General features: G+C 47.1%; 1 protein-coding gene across 3 annotated transcripts in view; it reads right to left on the reverse strand.

The window, feature by feature from the left end:
- The window catches only part of BEGAIN (brain enriched guanylate kinase associated), a 164,804-nt gene that overhangs the window by 67,497 nt on the left and 83,103 nt on the right, over positions 1–14,204 (reverse strand). For all 3 annotated transcript variants that reach the window (XM_066612247.1, XM_066612249.1, XM_066612248.1), the window contains one exon: positions 12,364–12,430. In XM_066612247.1, the coding sequence (XP_066468344.1) occupies positions 12,364–12,430 (67 nt within the window). The remainder of the gene's footprint in view (positions 1–12,363; positions 12,431–14,204) is intronic.

The raw sequence follows: 14,204 nt of genomic DNA on the forward strand, positions 1-14,204 counted from the left end.
AATTCCCTGCCAGACATTCTGATGCACAGGCTACTGGAGACGGATTGCCTCTTCTTTGCTCTGCTGCAGGCTATGGGAGACCTGACTGCCTCATGAAGAGCCTCTTGGTTGTGCTTTGATCACTGTTGTATATGCGATCCGTTGTTAAGCGGCCCACGACTGTGTATTTAAAGAATGTGTATAAAAATGTAATAAATGACAGAGGGCGCAATCCTAACTTGCACTGGAACAGGCAAGCCAGGAGGCTTGCGCTGTATCAGGTGCAGGATTGTGGCCAGCAGTGGCTTAGCCAAAGGCAAGATGAAACTTTTCCCCTTACCCCTGGGTAAGGACTGCTGGCGCCTATGGGTCTCCTTGGACTTGTGCCACCTCCTGAGAGAGAGAGAGCGAGGAGTGGCTTGAAGCCGCGGTCAACTGCAGCACCATAACTGTATGCTCAGCAGCTCCTGCGGAGATAGCACCCAGATAACTGCTCTCATCCCTTTAATGTAAAGGTTGGCTCTGGCCCAGGTACACCCACATTCCGTTGCCGCTGTCAGTGGAGTTTGAACTCCCAGAGATGCAAGCTTTGGGCTGTGGACAAGCAGATGCATGAGTTCCATACAACCTTACTGACAGAGATGTCTAAAGAGCATAATTTCCCCCCTTTTCTTCTTGGAGACATTAAAGCCGCAAGTAATCCTGTTTGAGACACTTCAGTGAAGAGGTTGGCAATGGATCAAATGCTCTTTGTTTCTGTTATAATGGTACTAAATCAGCACTAAACAGAGTTAATTACAGAAAATGTGTATGAGGATAAAATGTCACTGGCGGCAACAGCTGGCACATCTACCTTCTGTTCCACATCCTCTTCTTGCAATAGAGCAGCGATTTTCAACCTTTCCTCATCTCTCGGCACATTGACAAGGTACTAAAATTGTCAAGGCACACCATCAGTCTTTTGACAATGGGAAAGGCACACTACGCTGATGGCAGGGGGCTCATATCCCCCAATGGCCCCATCAATAAATGATCCTCCCCCAAACTCCCACGGCACACCTGCAGACCATTCATGGCACACCAGTGTGCCATGGCACAGGAGTTGAAACTGACGGTAAGCAAACTTCATGGCCCTTCCCTTCCTTTTCCACACAATGCATTTTCTAGATCTGCATTCAGCATCACTGGTTTTCTACAAGGATATCTTTTTTAAACCTGAAAGAATTAGGAACTGTGGACAAGGTGAAGGAAACAGAGTTGAGGCTCAGGTTTCATTAAAATCCCATTTAAGAGGTAGAGGGAGTCGCTCTTTTCCTCATCACATGATAAAAAATGTATTACTAAACGGTTACACATTTTTTTTAAAGCCCAGAAATTAAAAAGAAATGTTATAGCTATTCTCTTTCTTCCATCTGAAGATTAACTTCAGGCATCAAAATGTTGAACAGACAGAAAGGTCTTAGAATGTGCTTGAAAAATAGTCAGGCATAGACTTTGCTAAGTGGCCAGGTGAAGAAAAGGTTTCACAGTGCAGTCATCAAGAATCCAGTCTCTGTATGCGCTCACGGCTCAGATGCAGCACACGGGTTATAAATTCAATGGCAAACTTGCTCCTGAAACACATGCAGGCATACTTAGAGACAGATATTTTGTTTCCACACTTCTGAATCGTGATCCAAAAATCCTGGCAGTCATTCCAAAACCTGTCACACTCTGGACAAATTAGTTCTGAGTTGCACTGACATGTGCAAATGATGGATCTGATTGCTCAGAAATTAAACTCCTTTACATACAAGCCCACTCTGAGGCAAAGCTATCACGTGTTTCCAATTACAAAGTCAAGATCACAAAGTGCTCCCTGTTCGTCCCTATAGATATAAGCCCCTTCCTCCTCCTACTTTTTTCTTGTCTCCATTAGTTACATGTGGTAACAGCAGTGGGGAAGGTTTGTGCTGGGGTCTCCCTTTAGGCCCTAGATATTGCCACCAGCAAAGTAACCGCCCTGGTTCCTGATGCCCTGAACATGCTTTTAGTAGGATCAAACCCAAAAGGGGGTGGGTGGGATTGGTGACACACACTGGATCCTAATCCCCTTCCAGGGCCTGATCCACCAAAATGGGGCAACATAGACTTCTGCCAGTGATTTTTTTGGCGCAGCCCCAAGTTGCCCCCTTGTGGTTGCTGGCTTTACCAGAGATGCACTTGGATGCGAAGTCAGAGCTACAGTGCTAGTTGACTTGCCATTCCTTTTGGCTGAGGAAGTAGCTCCATGTGACACAGAGGAAGGCGATAAAGGTTGGGGTCTAGGAGAAACCACAGAAGGATATAAGCCAATGCACAGAACAGAAGGTCTGAAAGCAGCACAAAGGAAAGAAGATTCTGACAGCAAGAAGAGAGGAACACTGGCCAATGAAGGGGAACAGAGATTGAATTTGTTCAATCCACTTTTAGAGACATCTAGGCCAGATGCAATCACCACATCCTGCGGCAAGGAGTTCCACAGACTAACTACACGCTGAGTAAAGAAATATTTTCTTTTGACTGTCCAAATTCTCCCAACACTCAAGTTTAGCAGATGTCCCCTACTTCTGGTGTTGTGTGAGAGGGAAAAGAGCATCTCTCTACCTCCTCTGTCCCTCCCCTGCATAATTTCGTATGTCTCAAAGTGCCTCTTAAGTGCAGCCCACTCTTTTGCTTTGGACTCGGACAGTCCTGCTGCAGGCCTTTGTTTAGAACCCTGCCAGGGAGCTGAATAAAACCCTATTTAATAAACTCATTATATTATCAACACCCACATGTTGCTTGAATGAGCAATCAAGATGCAACAGAGAAAATAAAAGGCTGAGCAATGGAATGAGTCATGGCAAAGCAATCACACAAGCCACTTTGTCAGGAGCCCACCTGAACGCAGGTGCATGCCAGGTGGTTTGCACAGATTGGCCCAAACATTCTGCAGAGCTGAAAGTGTGGCTGTATGAAAGAGTGCATCTGCCATAGCGCATCCGAGCAAGTGTAGAGCATGACTTGGTAGCTGTCATAACGCATTATGCAAGGACATTCTAGCCAGAGGGGAAGGAAAGAGGCTAATTCATGGTTAACTCCCTTGAGCCCTCCTAATGTTATCTTCCGGGGTGATGCTGCACTGACAGTAGCCTGTACAAAGGAAAGGTTTGTTTTCCCAAAATGTGACAAATAATTAAATCAATAAGTAATGATGGGTGAACTAATAACACTGCTGACAGCTGGTGTCAAAACATTAAAGATTCTATATCCTTCAAATATAGTGGTAGGAGTGTGGCGGGTCCAATTATAAAAAAATCCATACCCAAGTCAGCCTTCTTGCCACACAGACTGCAATATGCATATCTTGATTAATGTCATGCTTCCCTTTAGGCCTCCCAGCCTCTAGACAGTCTTATCTAAGCAGGGTGATTTTTCTCTGCCATGAAGGGGGAAGATTTAGGAAGAGATTGGCAATCTCTGAGGCGCAAGAAGCACATGATGTGCAAGTGTGTGTAAAAAAGCCTGATTCCTTTCTTAAAAAAATAATGAAAAACAGCTTTGGGGGGCAGTTTAGAATGGAAAAGCAGTGGGCCTTGGGGATGCTTTGACCCCTTCCCTGCTGTTTTTGTTCGCCCTGCTGCTCCTCCACACATTCGTGTAAAATGTGTAGTTTGCCTCTTATAGAGCGCGGTAGAAGCCCTTTACAAGCATTTGAAATGTGCCGGATTCAGGCACGGGGGATGCTGCATCAAACACTAGAACATGGCCGGCCCACTGATGATACTAACAACGCAGCTTGCGTAGAGCCAGTGGCATTCCCGGGGGGGGGCACAGTGCTAGGCTTTGCAAGGCGCCTCAACGCACCATGGAAGTGACCCCTCCTCCTCGAGCCATTCTAGGTGTTGAGAGCAAAGTGAAGGAGACACCTCTGCATTGTTTTCACTGCCCAGAAAGGCTATGATGGCGAGGGGTAGCTTACATGGGGCATGGAGGCATCCTGCAAAACGTGGTGCTGTGCCTCCCCTTGGGGAACCCCACTGTGTAGACCTGCCAACTCGCGGAGAGCCGTGGACAGACTCGAATGCTTTTAATCCCAGGTCTGCTGCTGCCTGTCCAACCTGCTAGTGTCAGAACCCCTCTGAACTGCTTCCTTCTCACGGCTTGGGAAGCAGATGGGGCAGCAGTGATCCAGTCCCCTACGTCCCTACCCTGTTCCTTCTTTGCAAGATACCCTTTAAGAGAGAAAGTTTGGAACATGCTGGGAACAAACCCAGAGCACTCCTCACTTCCCCTTTTATTTGAAGGGAGACAAGAGGAAGGAGCAAAGTAAGGGGATAGGGAAGTGGGTCAATGCTGTCAGCATGCCTGGGATGAATGCCCTGTCCCCCCCCCCCCCTCATTTTTGCCTACTTGTCATTTTTGGACACTTCTAACCAGTGACGGACCTGCCCTTGAGATGCCCTGGGGCAAAGGTCTGTGATGTCATCCCCCACGCGATGCTGCCCCCCCCACAGTCACAGAGTGCAATGGAGCGCTGTGACTCCAGGACTGACTGGGGAAGTGTTCTGAGGCTTCCCCGTGGTCTTTAACTGTACTTCCAATCACATCAGGAACCTCAGTAAGGCTTCCTGTGTGGTCTGGAGTCGCACAGGCTCAGTGCCCGGGGCATCTGTACAGCACCAGGTCCAGCTCCCTTAAACAGCAAATGGAATGTTTGATCCCTTACGTTGGGGCTGCACTGCGGTTGCATCGGCACTGAAAAGTTAGGTTGGATTTGGCCCTTGCTCTCATGCAACAGCAGAAACATTCTTGCTCACTCTGAAAGGAGGTGCCGAGATTTAAAGCTGCTCAACCTTCTATTGAAAATGCAGCCTGACCACATGACTATAGCCCCAATGACATCATGTGACACATCCTTGGATGCGGCCTCGTGGAGGGGGGAATGAGATTTTGCCCACTGGCCCTGGCTCTGACCTTTGTTTGTTCATGTGAAGCAATGAGAAGATCCTACACTTTTAGAATATTAATAGAAATACAACTTAAAAAGAACAGAAACACGACGCACTAGGACGCCTGCTCCCCCCACATTTCTACTACTGCCACTGCTCTTCTGTTCATTCCTCTGTATGTGAATGGCTAACAAATGGGACAGACCAAAGGCATTTGGGTTAAAACTGCAAAATGAATGAAAATATGCTATTTGCCACAGGCTCTGGCTTTCCCTGATGGCTCTCCATAAAACATTAGACCATTAGTGTGACCATTAGTGTCAAAATAGATACAGTTTAGGTACATTCGGGCACATATTATTCCTACATTATTTGAGAGAAAAGCCTTTTAAATCAGCATAGAAAGCAAGTTGCATTTAGAAGCAGCCATGTCCATTCCACACAGCTCCTCTATTATGTTAATCAAGAATGTCCTACTTAGGGCCCAATCCCAATCTTTTGCCCCCTTCCCGCAGATGCAGCAGCGCCAAGGAGGCTTGTGCTGCACCCTGCAGGTGGAGGTTTCCATGACACAACAGGAGAGAGAAGTGAGGTAAAGTCCTACTTACTCTACTCCACTGCACCATGGTGTCCGATGGGTCTACTCAAACATCCACCAGCTTTTTAGCTAATGCGAGTGTGAGTCATGAAAGGGGCTGTGCTATCTGCTACAGAGGGTGATGGCATCCGGTGCAAGTTGCCTGTGGCGGGTGCTATCCCTCTCCCCTCCATCATGCCCCAGCCCTCCTCCGTTTGGTCCCGTTCCACCCTGCCCCATCCCATTCTGCCCTCTGCTGACCTTCTTGAGTCAGTGGACCTTTACTGACCCTCTGCAGCATGTGGGGCAGATACTGGCCTCTCTGTCGTTGTCCTGGAGGCATGCAGTTTTGCACACTGCCGGAATGTCTTTTGCAACTGCTGTAAAGCAGGTGTTGCTGCTAGAATGCTACTTCTGGAAGCAGCAAAACCCAACAGGATTGGGCTATGAATGAGCAACGAAGCATATGCCATTTTGAAAACCCCCTTTTAATATTTAGATAGCACACATGGTTTCGTGGGGCAGCCTTGATGGTCCAACCACTCAAAAACAGGGTGATATTTGAGCCACATACTAATAGCGCATGCACACTCATGCAGCAGGTGAGGTTGCATATACAAAGCCCTTTTCAAACAGCAGTTACAGCATCAATCAGCTGTCTGATGGGGAGAGGGGAACGCGAGGACTCAGGCCTGGTCTCAGGGGTTAGCATAATCACACATGTGCTAGGGCCCATAGCTCAGTAGGGACCTGTAATGTCCATGGCAGGCGGAGACCCCACCCCTTGGTGTGCCACCAAGCGCGGGGAGCTTACCCTGTCGAGGCAAGTCGGTTGTCGTCGGAAAGAAGGACGGGAGGCAGACGCAGCTGTTTTGTACAGACGGTTTACTCGCGTCAAACTCTTGACATTCATGGGGCCTGTTACATCACAGGCCCCGTTGCCTTACACAGACTCGTGTCGTCAGCGCACGATAGGCTCGTTCCCCACTCCTTCCCGAACCCTTGAGGTTTCAGGCAGAGCTCTCTAGCTGGTGCCTGTCAGCCAGGGGTATGGGTTCCCGAGGGCTGCAGTGCTGTTGTCTGGGGTCAGCTTAGCTGTCCTCAGGAGGGCCCCAGTACCTCCAGACTTGCACCTCGATCAGCTGGCCTCCAATGGAGGTAGTTGGTACCGGGTCCCTGGTTCTGCAACCCCACCTCTCCTGCTGTCACCCCCAGGGCCTGGGGCAGGCCTAGGATCGGGGAGTTCCCAGCCCCTCTCTCCAGGGCCAAGGTAAGCAAAGTTCCCTTCAGGGCCTGGATCGTCTGCATAAGGCCAGGTTGGCTACCCTCTGGTCTTCCCTTCAACCCTGCTCCCAACTGGAGAGGAGTGACCTCCCTCTAGGCTGCCCAGCCTCCTTATGAAGCCAGCCTTGGACTAGACCAGCCCCACATGGCTGCTGGCTGCTCCCAGGAGGCACTAGGTCCTACTCCCAGGGAGGTGCCTTGCCTGGGACCCCAGTCCTGACAGTGCTTAGGTCTTACCCCCAGGAGGCCCCTACCCCTGAGGAGACCCCTGCTCCTGAGGAATTCCAGGCCACCTGGGCTGGGCCTAGGTGACAGGACCCCACTGCCAACCTGTGGAACTTTCTGTTTCACCTTCTCTCCAATGTTGTGGCTGCTTATTCTTCTCCCTGAGTGAGTGAACAATAACAGAAGTGAAGGAGATGCTTCTCCCTCTCTCAAGCAGCTGGGAGGACTTGGCCCAGAGAAAGAGGACGAGGAAGTGCATGATGAGGACAGAGCTGAGCAGAAGGCATGTACACTTAAGAACATAAGAACATAAGAAGAGCCCCGCTGGATCAGGCCATAGGCCCATCTAGTCCAGCTTCCTGTATCTCACAGTGGCCCACCAAATGCCCCAGGGAGCACACCAGATAACAAGAGACCTGCATCTTGGTGCCCTCCCTTGCATCTGGCATTCTACTTGAGAAGGGGGGGGCATTGAAGACATCTTGTTCACGGCCCCCCTGGTACTGAGGGCACTAGGTCCAGTTCCCTGTTCTTCCCAACAACCAATAGGCATGACTATTGGTTTTTGAAAAGGACTCCTTGTACATAATCCCAGCAGCTGGACTGGGGAGAAAAACTATATGTACTGGGCTGCATTGATATGCTGAATTCAGTCCTCTTTCTTGGTGGTAGTAGTAGTGGTAGTAAGGCCCCTTGTTACATGACAGACCTTCCAAGCTCTGCCCCGCACTTCTTTATTCACCTGTATATAATGTATGCATCCCTGCACACATACAGCATTTATTCATGAGCAAGATTTCTCAACCAGCTGGATGGACTCACATGAGTAAATAGGTCCACTGGTTGAAGAAAACCAGTGTAGCATAGATGCACTCATAAGAAGAAACGAGCATGCTTATTATGGGTACAGAGGGGAAAGAAGCTCTCCAAGTAGCACTGACATTATTGAGAAGAGTAAGCAGACAGAATTTTTTTTTCCCCCCTATAATGCTAGAACTCATTTGGGGCATCTAAAGAAGTTAATTGGCAGTAGGTTCAGGACAGACCAAAGGAAGTGATGCACACATCAGGAAATCAAGTTTTGGAATTCACTAGTGGCAGAAGTGGTGATGGCCACTAGCTTGGATGACGTTAATTAGATACATTCATGGAGGATGGATCTATTAACTGGTCCAAGCCAGGATGGCTAAATCCTCCTGTTGGCAACCTTCAGTCTCGAAAGACTATGGTATTGCGCTCTGAAAGGTGGTTCTGGAACAGCGTCTAGTGTGGCTGAAAAGGCCAATTCGGGAGTGACAATCCCTTCCACACTGGGAGCAAGTGCAGTCTGTCCCTGGTCTATCTCCCTGGCTATGGGCCTTCCTTCTTTGCCTCTTAGCCTCAGACTGTTGGCCAAGTGTCTCTTCAAACTGGGAAAGGCCATGCTGCACAGCCTGCCTCCAAGTGGGCTGCTCAGAGGCCAGGGTTTCCCACCTGTTGAGGTCCACTCCTAAGGCCTTCAGATCCCTCTTGCAGATGTCCTTGTATCGCAGCTGTGGTCTACCTGTAGGGCGCTTTCCTTGCACGAGTTCTCCATAGAGGAGATCCTTTGGGATCTGCCCATCATCCATTCTCACGACATGACCGAGCCAACGCTAGCGTCTCTGTTTCAGCAGTGCATACATGCTAGGGATTCCAGCATGTTCCAGGACTGTGTTGTTTGGAACTTTGTCCTGCCAGGTGATGCCGAGAATGCCTCGGAGGCAGCGCATGTGGAAAGCGTTCAGTTTCCTCCACAAGCTAAGGCAGTATACATCTGATTAAATACCACAGTGGAAGACCATCACCTTCATTAACTACTGCTGAGCTTTCAGAGACATTTAGCTGACCACTGTTGGTTGGAAACAGAATGTTAGACATCACAGGTGTCCTCGTCTTGCTCTCTTTGGGAACTTTCCAAGAGCACCTGGGAGGTCACTGCTGGGCAGTTCTGGAAGACTCATTTGATCCTGCACAGGGAGTTCTTTGCTATTGTGATCCAACTTGGAAAAGATTGTCCTCTCCTGATTTGTAGGCAGTGTTTCACACAAGAGGGGAGGAAAGTTGGCCAGACTCTTGCAGTAGTAGCAAGTTGGCAAACCTCATGCATTTTTGCTTCTTTATGAGGGATGATGACTTTCAATATGACTTTGAACAAGTGGAGTGATTTAAAGCATCTCTTACTATATCTTTTCCGAGAGCAGCTTTTTTTAGTGTGCCCTGTGAAAGTTAAATGGGGATGACCTAAATATAGTCTCCATAGAGGAGCTGCAACTCAAAAGACAGGAAAGTTCTGAGTCAGCTCAACCTAAGGCTCGTTTTTCTAGTATTCAGTAATGATAGCTGTGAATTTTTCAATAACATTCCCCTAGAGTCACAGTAGAACCTAAAATGCTTGTCTCTTAGAGGACATTCTAGATAAAATTCCCCCATATAATTTTAAGAAACATTGTCCTTTTAAAATATTAGGGATTCCCAAGCACATAGGCATAAGAAAACCAGGAAGTGTGATTGTGTAGGGTAGAACTACATGTTAAAAAAAAAAAAGAAGCATGGCTGCTATCACATTACCCTTTCTGTAACATGTACTACAAATTACCTCATGTCCTGACATCCTTCTCTACCTCTGTTCAGCGTTTGACTTTTAAGGGGGCTGGAAGAGGCTTGGTCATCTTTTGTGTGCCCACTTAGCTACTATTTTTAGAAGGCCAGGGGTGGGTGGCTGGCCGTTTATGGGGTCAGAACTTCTGGATTTCATTAAAGGCCCATACTTTTTCTGTATTCGAGCACTGCTAATGGCAGCTGATGCTGTGGAGCAGAACTGGTCAAACACTCAGCTTTATAAAATAAAAAAAACCGAGTTAAAGTAGGAAGAAGGGGGAAACTTGACAAGGGGCTGCCATTTTCAGTGCAGCCGAGCACCATGCTTCTGATATAACATATAATCCTATACTTACATACGGCAGACTCATTAGGCCTAATCCTATGGGCCTATAGGGCCAGTGCTGAACTCCAGCACCGGTACTGGAGCGCCGGTAAACATGCCTGAAAGCACATATACAGCACTGCAGGATGAGGGAGTGTTGGTGCTGGGCTCAGTGCAGAAGGATGCTGGCCAGTGGAAATGGCCAGCTGTCGGTGTGGCTGTTTAGGGCAGGGGGGAGGTGTTCTGGGTGGGGGGAGGTGGAACAAGGGGAGGGTCTGGGGCAGGAGTGAGGTGGGACCAGCAAAGGCCTCCTCCGCCAGATCCCATCCTCCGTGTTGGACTGAAAGGACTGACACAGAGATTCTCAAGTCTGTACCAGCAAAATAGCCGGCGCAGAACTGAGTAACCCCATTGCGGAGCCTATGCCCTTACTTGGTGGAAGGGAACAAATGTCCCCTTCCCCTGAGGAGACCTCCAGTGGCTGAATGCTAGTAGCTATTTTGACGCTGCTGCACCTGGTGGCCCCAGGAAGGATAGGATTGGGCTGCCCTTTGGCTAGTTAACATAAGACCATAAGAAGAGCCCTGCTGGATCAGGCCACAGGCCCATCAAGTCCAGTGGCCCACCAAATGCCTCAAGGAGCACACAAGGCAACAAGAGATCTGCATCCTAGTGCTATTCCTTGCATCTGGCATTCTAGTTGACCCTCCCACCTGATGACTTAAGGCAAAGTACAATATATTGAAAACCAAAATATAACAATACATTCTAATGTCTGGTCCAGAATTTTTTTGCATGGCTCATTATGCACTTGGAGATGTACCTAAAAATAGACTCAACGGTGTGCAGAAAGTAAACATTTGCTGCAACACTATTCAATGAGTCCCATTTTGAGGTGGACTGTATTTTTATTAAAGAAAACATCTTGTTTAAACCAGCACATAAACATATTATATGTCTGCTCTATGAAGGCAGGATTTATGCCATAAACAGCATGTAATAAAAAACCTTCAGGGATTTGTTTTAACCATAACACCGTCATGTCCCTGAGCAAATTATTCAAGATGTTATTTTCAAATCACAAAGACAGGATGGAAATCTGAATGCTCTAAAATGACACAGAACAGCTACGGCAGTTGGCGCAGTCAATATGAATCTATGACCAAGAATAATCCACTAAGGAACTAATTTCAAGAAAGTGACGACACGTGAAATTAAAAATATAATTTCTTCAAAGAACTTGAAACATCACTTATTGGATTTAAATAATAAATGAATTGGCACATCTTCACAACATCACGATCATCTTCAGTACTGTCTGTTTATTTAATAAATTTATTTATTTCCCCCCTCATTAAGTTGCTTGACTTAGGCAGCTTACAAAATCAAAATAAAACAAACATAGCAATAATGAACAAAACCATCCCAATGTGAAAACAACACAAAGGCCAAAGCGTTCCACAAATGAAATCAGCCACAGAAAAAAGCCCATTCCCCATTCAACGCCCACCTGACCTCAGTAGACTGGGAAGCCTAAAGAGCCTCACCAGATGATCTCAAGGCATAAGCAGGTACCTACAGGTGTAGGTGGTCCTTGACATATATATATATGGTGTAGGTGGTCCTTGACATTATAAATACCTTATACATCAACTGTCTCAAAAGGTGCACCTTCATAAAGATTACACCAGGGACGTTAAATCAAAAACACTGAAATGCAGGCTCCAATCACTATCATTAATACTAATGAGCATCATTAATAGAGCATGGGTTTGCCTGATCTTTTTGTTGATTAAGCAAGAGCATAAAACCAGATATCTGGAATCTGCTCAAGGCCTGGCCAGTCCAGAGGTTTTACAGTGCATGCCAATCATAGGGACCAATGGTGCACATCCTTATTCCCTTCTGTGATTGAACGGGGCCCATGAATATATGACGCTGTCTCTCTTATGCTGTTAAGACATAGGCCAGCGCTGCCTACTCTGTTGGGCATCAGTCATTGAAGGCCTCTGGCAGAGAAAGGACTTTACCCGTCTTTGCTACCCAAGATGTTTTTGCTGGGAGAATGCTGAAGATTGAATCTGGGACACATGCATTCTATCACTGAGCTATGGCTGGAGCACACATTGTTCTAGGGATGTGTGTGTGTGTCACTTTTCTCAACACCGTCTCCTTTCAAGAGAGTTTCTATTATAGAATGTAGACATTTTTATGTAGAACTGCAGAATTAAATTGCATTTTTATGTGGAGCTGCCCAATTAAAGTTACCAGATCAGGCTCCACTTATGTAAATGTAAGCAATGGTAAGGTTCAACAGTGCCAGTTCTGCTTCCACATCTTATATGTTTGAAGAACCACACAGAGATATACCGAAAAATAATCTAAGAATCCTTTGTACTTACCATCCTGTACAATTTGTCTTCTAGTTCTTGATTAATTCTTTGTAAGGCTAGGTAATTGTTTTGTATCCTAAAATAAAGATGAGATCATGTAATTAGCATATCTTTGCACATTCAGAACTGTATTTTTTTAACCGCAGTTTTTCCATGAGCGATGGTAATTTAGTTTCCCACTGACTTTAATTAAAATCTGTTTGATTGCTATAAAACCAAGTTTTAAAACCAACCATTCCTATCTAGTCTCTGGGAGAACCGATCTGAGACGATCTCTGAGATTTCAACTCTGGTTCAGGACGTCTGGAGCATTTCACACATACATCTTTTCACCTGAGGCCACTGTTATTGATTGCATTATATCTCATCCTTCCTGCAAGGAGCTCAGGGCAACATTCATTGTTTTCTGCCCTCTTCACAACGATCCTGTAAAGTAGGTTAGTATAAAAAAGTGGCCCAAACTTACCTAGTGAGCTTCATGGCTAAGTGGGAATTTGAACTTTGTTCCCCAGTCCAATACTTGTCTGACACAATCATCAATACACCATAATGGTTTGAGCGGCCCAATCCTATGCTGCCCTGATGCTGCACAGTACACTGGTGCTGAAATCACCACCATGGTATTCTGCAGGGCTGGGGCAGCCACCAAAGTCTCCTCAAGGTAAGGGAATAAATGTTCCCTTACCCCGTGTTGAGCCCCAGCAGCCCCAATAGGTCTGCTTGGAACTGAGCTGGCACAGAACCAAGGAGGTCTTGTAGTGCTCCACAGCTTGAGAGGGAACATAGGATTCAGCGGCAGGCTCTGCCGCTTTCTCCTCCCCCTCCTGGGCCCAATCCTCCCTCCAGCCCTCCCTCCCCCAACCCCAAAACACCCCACCTTGCCTGATGGGGATACTTACTGGCCAGCACTCCAGTGACATGTTCCCCCCCCTCCCCCCAGAGCTGAGGATAGCACCCACAGACACTGGCCTCAAAGTTGGCACAGCAGGCTCACAGCTGCCACTGGAGTTTCTTATGGCACTTCTGAGATGGCCAGAGCTGACAGTAGCCGAGGAGCACTGATGCTGCAGCCTATAGGATTGGACCCTAAGTGTTTTTAACACTTTAAAATGCAAGAAGCATAGAAACCCATCAGAAAGCTTGAATTAGTTGTGGCTCCCTTCTAACTGTATACTTGGTGGCAAATGTCAGTGGGTCTTTTGGGCTTTTGTGTGAAACGTGTGAAGCATTTCACTGTGGGCCAAGAATAGGCTAAAATATATACATGATAAAGTTTTGATTCTCTGACAATGGGGCAATCCAAATAGAACTGACATTCTTGGAAACATTTTCACATCATATAATCTCACTGAGTTAAAACCAAAAGGGGGAGTACATTTTCAGTTGCAGAGAGGGTGTGGTCAAAATATTCTCAGTATGGCTCCTTAAGAACATAAGAACATAAGAACAGCCCCACTGGATCAGGCCATAGGCCCATCTAGTCCAGCTTCCTGTATCTCACAGCGGCCCACCAAATGCCCCAGGGAGCACACCAGATAACAAGAGACCTCATCCTGGTGCTCTCCCCTACATCTGGCATTCTGACTTAACCCATTCCTAAAATCAGGAGGTTGCGCATACACATCATGGCTTGTACCCCATAATGGATTTTTCCTCCAGAAACTTGTCCAATCCCCTTTTAAAGGCGTCTAGGCTAGACGCCAGCACCACATCCTGTGGCAAGGAGTTCCACAGACCGACCACACGCTGAGTAAAGAAATATTTTCTTTTGTCTGTCCTAACTCGCCCAACACTCAATTTTAGTGGATGTCCCCTGGTTCTGGTATTATGTGAGAGTGTAAAGAGCATCT

This window comes from Tiliqua scincoides, chromosome 1 (genome assembly GCF_035046505.1).
Source record: "Tiliqua scincoides isolate rTilSci1 chromosome 1, rTilSci1.hap2, whole genome shotgun sequence".
In the NCBI taxonomy this organism is placed as follows: Eukaryota; Metazoa; Chordata; class Lepidosauria; order Squamata; family Scincidae; genus Tiliqua; species Tiliqua scincoides.